Source organism: Sycon ciliatum, chromosome 10 (assembly GCF_964019385.1).
Source record: "Sycon ciliatum chromosome 10, ocSycCili1.1, whole genome shotgun sequence".
Lineage (NCBI taxonomy): Eukaryota > Metazoa > Porifera > Calcarea > Leucosolenida > Sycettidae > Sycon > Sycon ciliatum.
This window is the reverse complement of record NC_088652.1, coordinates 26,022,595-26,040,108: the sequence shown is the minus strand read 5'-3', so window position 1 is coordinate 26,040,108 and position 17,514 is coordinate 26,022,595. Positions and strand designations below refer to the sequence as shown.

Below are 17,514 nucleotides of genomic sequence, written 5' to 3'. Positions count from 1 at the left end.
CCCCTTTAAAGAACATGGAGCCCAAGAACATGCAGCCCGAAATACTAATAATTAAAAGAACGCCAGAAACCAAAGCTGAGAATGGGACATATCATTTTCTACCGTTCTGTAAGTCAGCTTTTGTTATATACATGTACACGTGTTATAAAGTGCACACACCATGATCCAGTACATGATCCAGTACAATAAGAGTCTAAGAATGTGCTATAACTCAGAACGCAGCCATATTGCTAAAACAATGACTCAACTGCAGTTCTTTGCGCACAGATCATACTAAGAGTCCATCACACATTTCCCTTGGGGTTGTGGACTCTTGGCTCATATTCCCATTGACATTCACGATGACGGTTTAAAGTTTGTTCCACTCAGACCTTTGCACCTCACTGAGAATTGAAACTTACTTCAAGCTGTCCTGAGAGTACATTACAACTTTCAGTTTCGCACGAATCTTGCAAGAGAAGTTCATGATGAATATGATATGATTGCAAGCCCGAAGAACACGCCAATGCTGCATAAACTACCTATAGGCTATTGGCTAGGCCATTTTTCAAGGGACCAAAAATGACATTGAAATTGCTGTCTGCAGATCCTGGTTAGAACTTTGTCATTTGAACGAAGATGATGTGGGCTTCTATCTCAGGCCCCTCCAGAGTGAATACGGGTGCTGGTGTGTTTCTTTGCCATGTAATACGTCTCCTACTGGTGACGACAGACAATGCATTGGTTTTGTTTTGTTCCAAACGGTGGAGGCCACCACGACCCCATCAAGAACCGGACACCGATGAACGCTTCTGGAAGTGTTTCCACATCGGTGGAGAGTCAAAGGAAAGCATCGATGTCTACATACTACCTTGCCCAAAAATTTGGCGAATTTTTCTTTGCCACTTGCCTGATTTTCACGAATATTTGACAGCTCCCACAAGAACACTCCCAGCGACGTCGAGACAATGAGTAACGACCACTACAACTGACATCCATAAGGTCAAAGGCCCAGTCAAGGTGTCCGGAAAGCAAAACTTCCGCAAACAATCACTGATGGAGAGAAAATTGCAAACGACTCGAGACATCTAACATTTTCTTGACAATTTTTCAACGAAGATTTGAATATATTCAGCTCAGAAAAGTGGCTAATCTGCATAAAAAAGTACAACTTTTAGACGACTTTTTCGGTCTTGGCGCATGGACTGCCTATGCAGAGCTGGATCAGGCGTTGCACACTCTGGGGGGTTATGTACTCTTGGTAATATCAAGAGTAGATAAACAAGAGTGTGCAACTCCGGATGGATTGGCCCACGGCGGAATTTTTTGTTGACGTAATCTTTTCGACGACGCACGCGCTGCGAGCCTTTTGGAGAGTTTTCCCTCGTGCACTTGGCTGGGCTTTACACTACAAGGTCGGTGCCCAGCACGTGCTCTCACACTGCTCTGCGGCAAAGCCGCGTTTCTCTGAAAAAAGGTGACGTAAACAAAAAATTCCGCCGTGGGCGCGCGGTATCTGCAGATTGTGCAGGAGAGATCCGGAGTTGCACACTCTTGTTTATCTACTCTTGGTAATATCCTATACGTAGTAGCAAGAGTAGATAAACAAGAGTGTGCAACTCCGGATCTCTCCTGCACAATCTGCAGATACCCCGCGCCCACGGCGGAATTTTTTGTTTACGTCACCTTTTTTCAGAGAAACGCGGCTTTGCCGCAGAGCAGTGTGAGAGCACGTGCTGGGCACCGACCTTGCAGTGTAAAGCCCAGCCAAGTGCACGAGGGAAAACTCTCCAAAAGGCTCGCAGCGCGTGCGTCGTCGAAAAGATTACGTCAACAAAAAATTCCGCCGTGGGCCAACCCATGCGGAGTTGCACACTCTTGTTTATCTACTCTTGGTAGTAGATAATACCAAGAGTACATAACGTTAGGTACTCGTACTTGAATACTCGTTACAAGAATTTTGAAACCCTGGTGTAACCATGTTGCCTACAAACTTGCTGTACTAGGCTTCATTAGCAAATACCGTAATGTTGCGTATTAAAGCCAGGCTTCTTCCTGTAGAAGCTGATGTAAGAGCTGGGCTTATATTCAAAATAGGTGCCGACACCGACAGTGTATCTTGAAAATCAGGCTTGCATAATTTCAAAATAGGCTTTAATAGAAGACAATGCGGTACACAGGTACATGCAAAAATTCAAGCATGCACTCCCCCATCCAGATCCTGTAAAGCTATGGCACATTCGTCTACTGAGTATGCTCGAACAGAACACCGCTTTACTGCCATTATTGCACATGAAAACAGCCCCACCCCCTCACTCGGTTTTCAGTATAACAATGCCAGACTGACGACATCACCACATCCAGCACAACAAGAACACCAACAGGAATACTCCAAATGATCAATCTTCTCTCTGTGTGTAAGTCCGTATCCAGCGGATCTCGTTTGAAAATAAAGTGTTAAAAGAGTGAATACTGAACAATAGACACAACAAGAAGACAACCGAAACAAGATACGAACGAAAAGTGTTTAGAAGCACTTGCGGTGGACAATGCTGGGGCCAGACTCGTCGTACTCCTGCTTGGAGATCCACATCTGCTGGAAGGTGGAGAGGGAAGAGAGGATGGAGCCTCCGATCCATACGGAGTACTTGCGCTCCGGTGGGGCAATGATCTTGATCTTCATGGTTGGTGGGGCAAGGTTGGTGATCTCCTTCTGCATACGGTCGGCAATACCGGGGTACATGGTAGTACCACCGGACAGGACAACGTTGGCGTACAGGTCCTTACGGATGTCGACGTCGCACTTCATGATGGAGTTGTAGGTGGTCTCATGGACTCCAGACTGCTCCATACCGAGGAAGGATGGCTGGAAGAGAGCCTCAGGGCAGCGGAATCGCTCGTTGCCGATGGTGATGACCTGACCGTCGGGAAGCTCGTAGCTCTTCTCCAGGGAGGAGCTCTGGGCAGAGGTGGCCATCTCCTGCTCGAAGTCGAGGGCAACATAGCAGAGTTTCTCCTTGATGTCACGGACGATTTCACGCTCGGCGGTGGTGGTGAAAGAGTATCCACGCTCGGTGAGGATCTTCATGAGGTAGTCGGTCAAGTCACGGCCAGCCAAGTCGAGACGGAGGATGGCGTGGGGCAGAGCGTATCCCTCATAGATTGGGACGGTGTGGGACACACCATCACCGGAGTCCAAGACGATACCGGTGGTACGGCCGGAGGCGTACAGGGAGAGCACAGCCTGGATGGCGACGTACATGGCGGGGGTGTTGAAGGTCTCGAACATGATCTACAAAGAAAACAAACGAAAAGAAAACACAAAAAGATTGTTTAGAAAACAGGCATCACAGGCAAAGCGTAAGCAAGAGTAGAGAGAATTGGAATCAGGAAATTTGAAAGCTTACACACCAAACAAAACACTTCAACACCGACAGATACTACGAAATCGTACTTAGTACACTACAACAACGCCAATTACCTGGGTCATCTTCTCGCGGTTAGCCTTGGGGTTGAGGGGAGCCTCGGTCAGGAGGACGGGGTGCTCCTCGGGGGCAACACGCAACTCATTGTAGAAAGTGTGATGCCAGATCTGAAACACAACAGTTGAGAAAAGGCAAACAAAAAGTTAAAATTCGACCGAAAAAGTAAACAGACACTCCGCCATCACACAAACATGAAAAGGATTACGAAATTGGGCAAAGTCAAAAGGTAGAAAAGAAAAAAAGGTATTTACCTTCTCCATATCATCCCAGTTGGTGACGATACCGTGCTCAATGGGGTACTTGAGGGTCAGGATACCTCTCTTGGACTGAGCCTCGTCTCCGACGTAGCTGTCCTTCTGGCCCATACCGACCATCACACCCTGGTGGCGGGGACGGCCGACGATGGAGGGGAAGACGGCACGGGGTGCGTCGTCACCGGCGAAACCGGCTTTGCACATACCGGAGCCATTGTCTACGACAAGAGCGGCAACGTCGTCGTCACACATGTTGAAGATTGAAAAATAAGGGAGAACACGAAAAGTGAAGTTGTTTCTTGCAAAGCAGAGTGGAGTGAAGGACTTGAGGGACAAGACCTTCTTCTTGTAGTTCCACTATCGATATCCCGTATCGCCTCCCGGAACGCTCAGCAAGCGTGGCCCGTGATCTTCAATTCCTGGAAGGTTTTCAGTTCCTGGAAAGGGAACACGTGACCTGTCATATGCACCAATCACGTCTCACTTCCAGATCACATGATGCGCCGGATTTCGCCGGATCGCCGCTCACCGCGTACCGGCGCCATGGCGCATGCTGCATCTGTTGTGCCGTATTTGGAAACACTGCATGTTTTCAGTGCCTTGCATGCAGCATGCAGATAGCTTGTCGGGTACAACTGTTACTTCACAGTACACACGCATGTACATGTACGAACAACAAGCGTTACACTTCAATTATTTCAAAAGTGCGTGTTTTTTTTGTAGGGCACTCGCGATCGCGTACTTGGCAGAGAGGTTTTAGAAACACAATGAAAAGTCTTGCTTATTATTTTGGCGAGAGAAAGACAGTGAGAAAGACTAGTGAGAAAGGACCATCATTGCAAAGGTAAAATAGAACTGAAAAATTAGATCTACAAGTTGTGGGTTGGATCCAGGTACGACTCGTACATGTATCTACTTCCTAGATCCCTGGCTTCTCCCTGGCGCTGGTTGGAAAGTATCGATAAGGCCAAACTAAAGAAGGTGTGTGGTTCGACTCACCCGACCGACCGTACAATTTCAGCCCGACCGTAACTTTTTTTCGGCGGGCTGTCGTGTGACTGACGTACGTGGACTGAACACGTCCACGTCTACGTGCTGTGCGGCGTGAGTCTGCGGACGCAGGCGGCTCCTTTTGGACTTGGCTTGTAGTTGTACTGCAGTGCAGTGCAGTGAGTGGTACGACTGCTGCCTTGTGCTGGTAGTAGAGTCTACTCGATACGCGTATACCATGGTATACAGTGTATTTACATGTACTAAAAAATATATTAAAAAAAAAAAAATCCGCCCGCCCGCCCGTAAAAAAAATGTCCATGTTAGTCGAACCACACACCTTCTTTAGTTTGGCCTAATTATAATTATCACGGAGTACGAGTCGTACAGTACAAGCATGCATTGCGCGTGGGTACGCCCGCGCGCGCCGCGTTCAGTTTCGAGGAGGCCGATCGGCGCACGAGGGAGTGGGCCATGGGGTCGTTTGTAGATCTCGTACCATGCCCATGCATGGTCCATGGCATGGGTGTTTTCAAGAGTACAGTCATGTAGTGATGTACTCTTGGTGTTTTCCCTGTTTCGAGTCTTTCTGCACTGCTGCAGTCAGCTCAGTGCAGCTTGATCAGATTCTGAGATAATTATCTTTTTTGAGTCTTTTTGTTTGGGGAATGCCTGCCCTGAATGCCTGATTCCCTTTCAGCTTTTCTTTTTTTCCAATTATTTCAGTTCGTAAAGTACATGGACGAAAAGGTCACACGTCCACTTTCCACTTCTACGATCATAGCTGTTTTCAGCTGGGCGAATTCGCTGTTAGTGTTAGCACTGTACTGTATACAATCATGTAGATCTACATGTACCGGTAATTGTACATGTACTCCTGAAGTGCTAGTACATCAAAATAATAACCAGGGAGTAGTACTCGTACGACAGAGAGACAGAGACAGAGAGAGAGAGAGACAGAGACAGAGAGAGAGAGAGAGAGAGAGACAGAGAGGTATTGTACTACTCCCTGATAATAACAGCTATTACCGGTACTTCGTGGTTCTTCTCCAGCTGCCGTTCGCCCAACAGCAAGCAGCACTTCGGTCTCTTCTCCTTCTGTCTCTTGACCAGTTCTGATCCCTGCCAGTAGTGTTCAGGTGGGTAGATGTGTGCTTATTCCAGCCCAGCTGTGTACCGGTATACGCGGTAGTTGTGTGTTGTATTGTACATGTTATAGGTCAGGCATGGACAGAGACATGCCACAACTGCAAGCTAGCTGGCCATGTCAGGCAATCCAAAATATATTTTCACATATAGCATGAACATGTATAATTATGACTGGTCAGAATCTTTTGGAATCACCAGTACTATTGTATACAGAGTAACAGTATAGGAACAAAACGGTTGTCCAGAAAAAACTGTACTTCAAAAGCTGAAAACACATGTGGCAAGCTAGGCCATATACAGTCGTCCCTCTCTAATCCGGCACCTTTTGCTACGGCGTTTTCTGCTGGATTAACGAGGGTGCTGGATTAAGAAATCCTGCCCTCTGACACGACCCTACCCAATTGCATGCATGTATCATATGTACGTCAAAACGCAGGGTTTTTCCGTGTCGACCCAAGTATTTGGTTCACGGCTTTATATTCTCAATTGTTCTCCGGGAATATACACAGTGATAAAGTGATAAAGTAAAACAGAGAACATGTTCACATGTACTCTTGCACACACACGCACACACACACACACACCTGAAAATTGGCAGGACACTACTCCTTGCTAAAATAAGAAAGTATGGTTGGTTGACTGCCGGTTGTCTCCTGGACAACATTGACCAGACTGGCCTAGCCTGGCCTGGCAAGGAGTGCACCTGTACGGTACGCGATTTACGACTGCCGGATTATGAAATCAAACTACGTGCAGTTTGAGCGATTCGTTTCAAAAAGTCACTGCCGGAGGCGGAATTCAAGTGCCGGATTAAGATGTAGGAATTGAACGAAAAAAATCGGTTTCGTCAGAAAGTGCGCCGGTTGGCAAGGGTTCCGGATAAACAAGTGCCGGATTACAGAGGGACGACTGTATTAATATAGGATGTACTGCTTTTGTTTGGTGGTTGCTTTTTCTGTGCTTTTACTTTTCGCTTGAATCATTTTACCCTGCATCAGGTCTGGTCAGCAAATAGTATAGACGCCATCGCACCGAAACTCGTGTATCCCATTGAATGCAATATTTGACCTTTTGAACCTGTGCCAAAGACAAAAACACCAAAAATACTCCAATTTGACTTATATTATAAAAAGTAAGAAATTATGGTCAGTGTAGCTTGGCCATGGACAGTTTGGTGCTATGCCATTCATACGAAGAATTTTGTTCCTGTGTGTGTGTGCGTGTGTGTGTATGTGTGCGTGTGTGTGTGTGTGTGTGTGTGTGTGTGTGTGTGTGTGTGTGTGTGTGTGTGTGTGTGTGTGTGAGGATGCACGATCGGATACACTTCAGAGGTTTCTGTCCATTTCTTCCAGTGATGTTGAAGCATTGAGCTTTGTATGGAGTGCCAAAGCAGTGTATGGTGCAGAGATGGTACTACTCAATTCAGAACATTATGTGTATATGTACTGACATAATTGCACAGCTGTGTATCACATCAATCCGCACCCCAGTCCACATTGCATGTCAACAGGTTCTGTGTGTGTGTGTGTGTGTGTGTGTGTGTGTGTGTGTCTCTCTCTCTCTCTCTCTCTCTCTCTCTCTCTCTCTCTCTCTCTCTCTCTCTCTCTCTCTATCTATCTATCTATCTATCTATCTCTCCGTCTCTCTCTCTCTTTCTCCCTCTCCGTCTCCCCCCCCCCTCTCTCTGTCTCTCTCCTTCTCTCTCTCTCTCTCTCTCTCTCTCTCTCTCTCTCTCTCTCTCTCTCTCTCTCTCTCTCTCTCTCTCTCTCTCTCTCTCTCTCCCTCTCATAGACCACACACATTCACACACGCACATATGCACACAAACTGGTCGGCCGATGCAGAGCTCCCCTACACTACATGCTGTTTGTCCGTTAGCAGATAAGAGAACACATTCTTGCTTTATCACCACCGCCTAGAGTCAAGCACCCAAGATGGTCATTTCAAAGAAGTCAGCCTGGGACGTTCTTATCTCCTGGACTCCCGAGCAACTTGGCAGCGTTCTTATCACGTTCTGACTTCTCGGAAACAGTCAGTACTGGATTGCATACACACACGCCACTACATGCACTTACTCAGATGGTGAACCAAGGGAAATACTAAATGGAAACAAGGAAAACGGCGGTGCACAAGTTGCGCGCTAGAGTACACAAAACTAAACCAGATTGTGAACAGTCTGGTGCAGCCTTGTTCACGTCTGATCGTTCAAAATCTGGTCTGGTTTTGGTTTGGGGAACTGAGACGCATAACTTGTGCACTGCCGTTTCCCTTGTTTCCATTTTACTACTACTGTACACACATACATAGTACACACAAAACGTACAACAGAGGTTTACAGATTTGTCGCAACTCAGAGTTTCTTGCGCACTGCAATCATCAGGCGGCTTATATGCAATAGTTCAACTCATTTCACAATAATGATTCCAACTTTTCGACTGAAAAGTCCGACACAGCAGTTCTCAATGTTCCAAGGAGGTGAGCTAGATCACAGGAGTCACAGAAGATCTGTTTTCAGACCATGCAGGAAACAAGTTTCCATATGGTGTAACTTTGGCAGTGATTCTGCCACCTTCCTAGAACTTTGCCTGGAGGATTACCTAATTGTACTTGGTCCGCGTCAGCGATATTGTCGCTTATCTTTCAGCTTTGTTTATATGTCGCCAATGCTCACTTTGCAGCCCATTTCATCCCAATTTTGGTTAGTAAGTTAGTTGACTAGAACCTGAAAGGTCTAGCTAGATTTCGAGTGGATTTCGACAGCGACGGGTGAGTGATTTTGATTGATACAGCGCCGCATCAAAATAGATGATCTTGTTACGCTGTGCAGGCAAGAGCAGCGCAAGCCACAAGAAAGTAATCGGCTACTCGGAATTAGCTCCATTTTGCTGAACGGCCGAGATCGCTCACATCAGGGATCGCTCGTCAAGCTGAGATCCAAAATTGCTGAATGTTCTGCATACCCTCTATATGTTACACTCAGTATGGCATCATTTCTCTATTAACGGTGACGACAAATTCTGTCGTCACTAGAGAGGTTCTGCAAAACGAAAATGTGTACGAACTTTCGCTCTACGTCACGAAGTGAGAAACTTCGCACGAACTTTCGCAACTTTGGACGCGAAACTTGCAGGGAACGCGAAATGAACTTTCGTAGGAAGTTTCGTGAGATTGGGTCATGTCGTACGTGCACTTGGTGCGTGCAAACTACGAAAATGTGCAGAACAAAAAGTTCGTGCGAAAATTCGTACACATTTTCGCAAGGCCTGTCGCGAAACTTCGTTCGAATTTTCGTTGTGCAGAACCTCTCTACTGTCTCTATATTATGTCATCACCTGTTTACTTCGTGCCTACTGTAAGACATGTATATATATAACGACAAGAGTACATAACCCCCCAGAGTGTGCAACTCCACTATGGGTACTGTCCCGACAGAATTTCAAGTTGACGTCATTTTTATGATGCAATGCGCACTGTACACGGATTATCAGACGTATCCGGAACCTGTGGTTGACCGAAGCCGATCGATCCTGTACAAATTATTGCAAAGAAAAACGTGTGATGCGTTGACACCCGTACACATATTGTAAATCACTGGTGCAAGGAGCATTGCGTCATAAATAATGACGTCAACTTGAAATTCTGTCGGGACAGCAGGGTATGTGGGAGTTGCACACTCTGGGGGGTTATGTACTCTTGATAACGAGGAAGCAAATCTAACGTTTTAACGGATGACATTTCTTCGTTATAATAAGATCCGTTGAGGCCGTACTGCTTCATATATGCTGTGTGTGGATATGGCAGAATACTGCAAGATCGTTAACATATCTTCTCGTTAACCTATGAATTTTGGACAATCGTTAAATTTGCGACTCGTTATAATAACATGTCTTACAGTATATGGCTTCGCTGCGACTTTCTCTATATAACTCCAGGTCATTCTCTATAACTCCAGACGCGACTTCCCCTATATATCTCCACTCAGGTTGAGACTTTCTCTGTATGACTCCAACTCAGGTTTTGTATGGAGCAGGTGGCAATCTGAGTTGGAGTCATACAGAGAAAGTCTCAACCTGAGTGGAGATATATAGGGAAAGTCGCGTTTGGAGTTATATAGAGAATGACCTGGAGTTACATTATAGAGAAAGTCGCAGTGAAGCCATATAGGCACCAAGTAAACAGGCGACGACATGTAGAGAAGTGAACACATACCGGTATAGAGAGGTGGTGGCCCAGTACTGAGGTGGTGGACTACTGAGTGACGTCATATACGGTATTCTGCATACAAGAAAACCAAACCTATGGTGGCAGAGACCAAACATACATTCAAGCTCAGGCTGTTGGGTGTTGGTTAGGACATTCACACATCGCTAGTGTGGTTTACTTGTCATCTCTGATTGTTAGTACAATGAACATGGTTACATCTCCATGATCACACCTCTTCAGGCTTTCATCAGCTAGTGCATGACAGTAGGATTTGCAATGTTTCCATGTGTGTCAGAATCATCACTTTACTCCATAGAGTGCTCTCACATCTATCACATGACCATACAGGGCAGCCACTGCCAGCCAGCCATGTTGGTCTATCCCTTTGGAAAAACGCGGCGAAGAATTCAAAATTCCGCGGCAAATTCCGCGGGGAAAAGGGGGGTTTTCTGCGGCATTTTCTGCGGTAAAATCAAAAATCTGCGGCACTTTCTGCAAGTTTTTCACCCTCCTCGTAGAGGATATGACAATTAATCGCATGAAGGAGCACTTTTCATACTATCCTTTGCAGTCACAAACTGAATAAGAGCGAAGAATCTTGTAGAGACCTGCACTGGCAAGAGAAATGTGCTCAAACAGTCGCAAAGTAGTTTTTCTGCTGCTTTCTGAGTAGCAAATTTAGTAATTTACCCTAAAAAATTCAGATTCCGCGGGCAAAAGTGTGGATTCCGTGATTTCCGCGGATGATGGCAACTTCTGCGAAATTTGCAGCGGCCGCGGAATCGCGTTTTTCCAAGGGGACAGGTTGGTTACAGCTCCACTCAACCCTAGCATCTATGGGTCACATGACGTTGGCCATGTTGGTTCCACTGTCCACATTGCATGATCACTTTCTACACAAACCCACAGTTTTAGTCACATGACCAAGATGTGAAACCACTCTCCCGTGTTGATTCTCACTGATCCACCTTCCACCTGCTGCTGCTTATATCACCCACAGTGACAGTACTGTCGGTCGCCGAAGAATTGGAGGTCAGCCTCCTATAATTGTAGCCCAGGCCGTTCTTACTTTTCAAGTATTACGGTCTATGCGGAATTGTGTCGCTGTATATACATTTGGCACCGGCGGATTGTGCCGGCAGAAAAATTGGCAGAATTCGGTACTATATCTGGTAAGTTTCATGCATGTTTGATATGTGGATAAAGAAATGGAGCAGAATTCAAGGAATTGCCCGTCATAAGGTTTGTATGGTTCTGTCAATTTCACTGCTTTTCGAGCAGAATCTGCAACCTTTTCGAGCATACTCCGCCGGTGCCTATATTAATGGTATGCTGTGCTCAGTGAAATTCTAGCCTGGTCGTTCCGAGTTCGGCGCCCGACATGTCAGTACTATGTTGCTAGTAAAAGAGCAGTATTGTAGCACCGTAGTGATTCGTTTCTTCTTCACCTGTGTATCTCACCTGAAGACAAGGCAATGTTACTGGTAGATCTACACAATGGATCTCAAGTTGTTATTTTTATTACCCTGAATGTGATGATGGGTCAGGCTGGAAAATTCGGTGTATTAAATATAAATTTGAATTACAGTGAAGAGACGGCTATTGGAGGTGAGGATCAGGAGTGAAGCTTCACAAAAATTAAAGTGAGTGCCGGTGGAATAAGGTTTTTAAAAAGTTGATTGTGAAGAGCCTGAACTCTGGTTTACAACCAAACTATGCAGCTTCTTACCTTGCCGATCCTATTCAAGTTACTGGATGCAGACAACTCGTGCTGTGTAGCAACAGCAGTACACTAGGGTTATGTCACTTATGTGCTCTGGCAAGCAACTACTTGTAGTTGAGCTCTCAGAGCGCAAGTGAAGTCTGCCGGTATCACTCTGGAGCAGGGGACTGGTAGCCGATGTTCCTGATCCTGCATGGCGGCTCGTCACTTCCATTGAAGGAAACATTTGGTCGATCTTCTACAAACAAAATACAGATTTACAGATCGAAGTCTGAAGAAAATGTTGAATGGTTTCTGATCTGCTGGGATGACAGCTAGCTACACTATAGCTCAGTGGTCAGACTGGAGCATCGCTGGCCTCAAGCGAAGGTCCCTGGTTCGAGTCCTGTTATGGTGATGACAGTCAATTTCTTCAGACTTTTCCCGTTTACACATCTTTCGAAACCAATAAACACTAATCTTGGCGTACATTCCAATCTGACTGCAATGTAGTAGCGCTAGCCGCTTGAGAACTCAGATCAGAGTCACATTTGGACCCTCGTTTTTCTGCATACCGCCACACTAGCGGCATATATGGCCGCCGAAGCTCTCAAAGTGCTCTTAGGACCCGCGATTGGCACTCACATTGTGACAAGTGCCAAGATCTGGAGGCAAGGGTGTGGCGAATCGGTTGTATTTAGGGTCTCCCGTTGAACCTTCACCGTTTCGGAGACGTTCCTCAGACCGCTGTGCCGTACAGGTTCAGCCGATCTTTGCGCAGGCTAAAAGCAGCGCCCCTGCGTCCGGATCCGGATGCTTCTGCATTCCTTGGGCCAAGTTGGGCTGAACCTAGCCTGTAGGGTCAAAAACCGCTCGGTTTACTGCGTGTGTTGCAAGAGACATTTCGGTAAATCGGTCCGGAGTAAAACCAGTTAACCGTGCAGACCAGATCAGGTGCAGGTGCTTCGGCGGAAGCTTCTGTGAGCAACAGGAATCGTGAACCATGGTGAACTGCCAAGAAACTCACTTCAGTCTAATCAAGAACTAACTTATTCGGCTCAGGGTGGATCTTGTTGATAGAAGAGAGTCACTTTCATTTTCTAGTGTTAGCCATTGCGACACTCTGTTGGCAGCCATCAGGAGAAGAGGATTGGCCAGCTGAGAGCTCCTCGCTGTGCGAGTCGCAAGCGAGGGGGAGCGGAGGCTGTCGATCCAAGGGGCGCCTTGAGCGACGCGAATTTCTCCGTGACCGAGAGGAAATCTTGGAGGTGAGTCAGTGTGTTCGCGCGTTGCTTCCATCCTCGAGCTGCAGCACACGTGATGTCATTTCATCTACTAATACAGTAATAGCCTGGGGCATCTTCTTATGCATTCACCACGCCCGAACGGAAAAGTACCGAAGAGATTGGCGAGATCCAGGTGCTGGCAATGCGAATGAACGAAGACAATCGATGAGCCTGCGAGTGTAATAATACCGTATGACGCTTCGAGGGTAGTGAGCGAACCTTGTCCGTAGGCTTGTAGGCGATAGCAGGTCAGTGTCTACTTGGTACATGTACGAAGTGTAGGCTGATGGTGGAGAAGGGAGCCGAAGGGTCAGTGATGTTCGAGAGAGACAGACAGACGGAGACAGTGACAGTGACAGAGACAGAGACGGCGAAGCAAGCAGTAGATCTTATAATTATTATATTATGTATAGCCTATCGGGGGATCTCCTAACAGTGAAAATGATCATTCATTTATGTATCTTGAAAAACTCCCAAGTTTCCTGACCGTGGATCATTCCAGTCCAATGGCTGTGTAGCTTGGTTGCACAAATGGTGTAGCTGATACACTGTTTCAAGGAGAGGGGAATTGCGTGCATGCTATCCTGAACATGTGCTTTACGGGCCAAATATTCTTCATTTAAAAAACTGATATGGTAGATGAGCTGTCCGATGATACGGGCAAATTTGAGATACGGGCACTGCCCGGTCCCAATGTGCCCCGGGAAGGAGACGTTCGACTGTACTTACATAGGGCTCTGCGTCTGGGCACATTGAGCACTCTCCCCAGCTAACACAACTCACCTGCCTGAGTGTGCTGGTATAATTGTACGCGCACGAGATGTTTTGTATTCACTTGACCTCACCATACATGGTACTATCTGGTCACCCCATGCTGCGTAAATAGTAGAACATGTTTCTATTCGAGAGGGGCTTGTATGTTTTCAAACCGGGTCGTTCCAGGGGCTATTATTTGAGAGGTGCTTCTAAGCAAGTGAGTTTGGTGTGTGTGTGTGTGTGTGTGTGTGTGTGTGTGTGTGTGTGTGTGTGTGTGCACATGCACGTGTATGTGCGCATGTGTGTTTGCATGTTTGGGTACGCGTGCGTGCGTGCATGCGCGTGCGTGTGTGCACTTGTGTACGTACATGTACGTATGTGTGTCCCTGTGCATCTCTCTATGCGTGTCTTTGTATTTATATGGATGTGCGCATGCCTGGACTTGTTTTTGCTCCTCCAGGGAGAATGCATCGTTGCTATGGCTTGCCAGCCTTGGCCGCCATTGCTCTTATGTTGCTATTGGCAACATGCTCTGTCAGTGGCGAGGGCTTAGCAGAAGGTAGGAACTTGCTTTTTTATTGTTGATTTTCAACGGAAATGTTTTGGGGAGGAGGTTGTAGGCACTTGTCGTCTCGGTTGGAGGACGAGCTACTTCTCTGCTTTCGCCCGCCACACAACAAAAGGACTAGGCAAGTGGTAGTTCTCGATTTCGTTCGAGAGAGAGAGAGAGAGAGAGAGAGAGAGAGAGAGAGAGAGAGAGAGAGAGAGAGAGAGAGAGAGAGAGAGAGAGAGAGAGAGAGAGAGAGAGAGAGAGCTTTTCAGTACCACACTTCAAGAGCCGACGAGAGAACTGAACTCCCACAAGACAAGATAAGGGAATATATTGTGGGGACGTGGAAAAAGTGGGACGATGGAGACGAAATAAGTGCTCAAAAGTGGGGCGTGGAGACGACATAGGTGCACATGTATAATACAACTGGTCCCGAATGGGACGGAAGACAAAGACGGCAGACGATCAAATACGACGGACACAGGACGGCAACTGGACGAATACAACGGAGACAAGACGAGAAAATGCGTATACGACGGGGACGAGATGAGAAAGAATGCATACGGAGGGGACAGAAGACGGTGCAGCCGCATGTGCTAAGCATTCCAAGACAGCGCAGCAGCGTGTACCACGGGTCAGCAGCATGTACGACACAGAGACACAAACGCAGCAGCAGGTACGACAAAGAGACACAAGCGCAGCCGCATGGACGACAAAGAGCTACACGCGCAGCCACATGTACAACACTATCCCCTACCAAAAAAAAGACATCCACTCCTGTGGATGGAAGCAAAAGTGAAGTGTATAAAAAAACCCGGAAGAAGACAGACCGGAGAAGAAGACAGAAAGACAGGGGAAATTAAATGTGAAGCAACATAAACAGGCGACAATAAAACACAAAAGAAGTGGGGTCACAACTGTTGAACACATGACGAGTAGGCCAGGAGGGGCAACACCAGTCGGGAGCCCCGCAAAACTGTGCACCAATCAACGGAACCTGCAGGCAACAGATTTTGCGGAGGACCCCGGCTGGTGAGCTGTTCCACCTGTGTTTGTCCCTTTGGATCTTGATTTTTAGAACAGCACCAACCTAGTACGCCACCCACCCAACAGTCAAGACAAACAAAAGTACAAATGCATGAGAAAACAGGTTATGCCGGCGCAACCAGTGATGCTGCCAGGACCGGCGAGACCGATGGCGCGCACCGACCGAGAAGACCGGGGCAGCAGGACCGGGTATCCAGGCATCTTGCAGCACAGGACGCACACTGGACGGTTAACCGAAAACCGACGGCGCTACGGAAACTCAGAGAAACACAAGGACACACACAGAAAGAAACACGGACTGACGCAAACATCTCAGCCAGCGTGCTTAGCCATCGCGCAGTTTGTCCCGTCGGATTCTTCAAATTCATCAGCCATCTCAGGCTACCATGATCCGTCCTCAACAAAAATGGACGTAACAGCATGGACAGTCGAAATGTGCGACACGCCCAAACTATCGCCAGTAGCTCCAGTTTGGTTATGGTGTAATTCTTTTCTGCCGCCGAACACGACCGACTAATATAAGCTATCGGACGTTCCAGGCCATCGCTAGACACCCGAGACAGCACCGCACCTAAGCCTGAAATGCATGCATCAGTATCTACAATGAACGGGTGTGAAAAGTCCGGAAAGGCCAAAACGGGCGCTGTACAAAACGCCGTGCACAGCTTTTGGAACGCAACCTGATGCGCCTCCTCCCAGACAGATGGGGTCTCCTTTCTCAAGAGGTCATACAGTGGATGGGCCACCGAAGCAAAATGCGGAATGAACCGACGATAATACGATGCAAACCCGAGAAAGGATTGGAGTGACTTTAGTTCGGTATCTCTCGCGGCCCGCTCGAAATAAATCACTGAGCCACTCGTCACGTCGGGCGCCACTGTTGTGGTAGATCCCCCCACGCCCTTCTCCTCACGCCATACAACAGTTCTGGTAATCATTTGGTTCATGGATACTTCTCAGTTATACAATATGCAAACCGGTGGCGGAGAGAACGGGGGAGAAAGACAAGGAAATAATAAACAACCAACAGTTATAAACAGAGAAAGGGCGAACACATCGAAACGACCAATGAGCGACCAGTACGTACGATACATGTGACAAGAACCAAGACAACAACACCGTGGACGAATCACACCACTCTCTCGCACCCGAACCTGACTCGCACAGCGCATGCTCCACATAGTCCACGCATGCGCAACAACTAGTCGGCAAACGCACTCGCACAGGCGGAAGCAGATCCGCGCACTCTGGCAACGCATACACCACATATACCACGTCATACGCACCACACCCATACACTGCACACAACGCACCACACCCGTACAGACAGCAGGCCATATTTGACACCGGACAGGACGAGACAGCGAGGCCAGAGACAACAACGGGTGCAAATAATGGGCGTATCGAATTTCGCAACATTAGTGTGGTTGGCTGTTTCCATTCCTGTACCGTCTTTCCATTCCCCGAGTCCATGGAAATACCCTCAGCTGATACAACATGACCTAGGAAATGCACCTCGGTAAGCAACAAGTGGCAGTCTCTAGGTTTGATTTTGAGTTTCGTCTGTCCTAATGCCGCAGTTAGCACACTTCAGCAATACTGCTTTGGAGAATTCATGCTATTGTATCTTGGAGTAGAACCTCCCAAGAGCATGCAACTCCTGATAGCCTTTCTATGGGGTCTCCCGCTGCCAAACCTCACATCACGCGCTGCAGTGTTCCCGATGGATGTTCCGAGCCAGTTTTTAGGGACCAGCGGAGTCGTGAAACTAGCACTGCCAGACAGGAGCTCGTTGTGCGTATGCAACTCCCCAGCAGGATCATGGCAGATAATCGGATTGCATGCACGCTATCCCGCGTTGTACACAGTACGGAAACGTACATTGCACATGTGGTAGATCGAAAAGTGTCCCAGAATTCTTTAAATTTGAGTGGATCACCCCCGTATTTCTTCAGTTGCAATTTGGGTAACTCCACGGTTTTGAGGGCAGAGGCATACTGACCTCCCTCGACACAGTTACTGAGTAATTCCTGTGTTGACTTTTGTGTTTCGGTGTGGCTAGCTAGCAATTTCGTAATTTCAGCGATGGCTCGGGTGTCGATCGGCAGACTGC

General features: G+C 47.4%; 2 protein-coding genes across 2 annotated transcripts in view; one reads left to right on the top strand and one right to left on the bottom strand.

Annotated features, from left to right (window-relative positions):
* Positions 1 to 2,366: 2,366 nt before the first annotated feature.
* On the bottom strand, positions 2,367 to 4,034 carry LOC135826294 (actin-3-like). Its single transcript, XM_065338921.1, has 3 exons — positions 3,716 to 4,034; positions 3,461 to 3,571; positions 2,367 to 3,271 (listed from the first exon to the last, which is right to left on the bottom strand). The coding sequence occupies exons 1-3, from the start codon at positions 3,968 to 3,970 to the stop codon at positions 2,507 to 2,509; spliced, it is 1,131 nt and encodes a 376-aa protein (XP_065194993.1). The 5' UTR covers positions 3,971 to 4,034; the 3' UTR covers positions 2,367 to 2,506.
* Positions 4,035 to 12,643: 8,609 nt separating this feature from the next.
* LOC135825959 (uncharacterized) overlaps positions 12,644 to 17,514 on the top strand; it is a 12,596-nt gene continuing 7,725 nt past the window's right edge. Inside the window, exons 1-2 of the mRNA XM_065338600.1 lie at positions 12,644 to 13,030; positions 14,265 to 14,363. Of these exons, the coding sequence (XP_065194672.1) occupies positions 14,270 to 14,363 (94 nt within the window). The 5' untranslated portion in view covers positions 12,644 to 13,030; positions 14,265 to 14,269. The remainder of the gene's footprint in view (positions 13,031 to 14,264; positions 14,364 to 17,514) is intronic.

Coding starts and splice junctions, on each gene's coding strand:
- LOC135826294 (XM_065338921.1), bottom strand. CDS start 3,970: ATGTGTGACGACGACGTTGCCGCTCTTGTCGTAGACAATGGCTCCGGT. Junction 3,572..3,715: donor ACTGGGATGATATGGAGAAG/GTAAATACCTTT, acceptor GTTGTGTTTCAG/ATCTGGCATCACACTTTCTA. Junction 3,272..3,460: donor ACCGCGAGAAGATGACCCAG/GTAATTGGCGTT, acceptor TTTTCTTTGTAG/ATCATGTTCGAGACCTTCAA.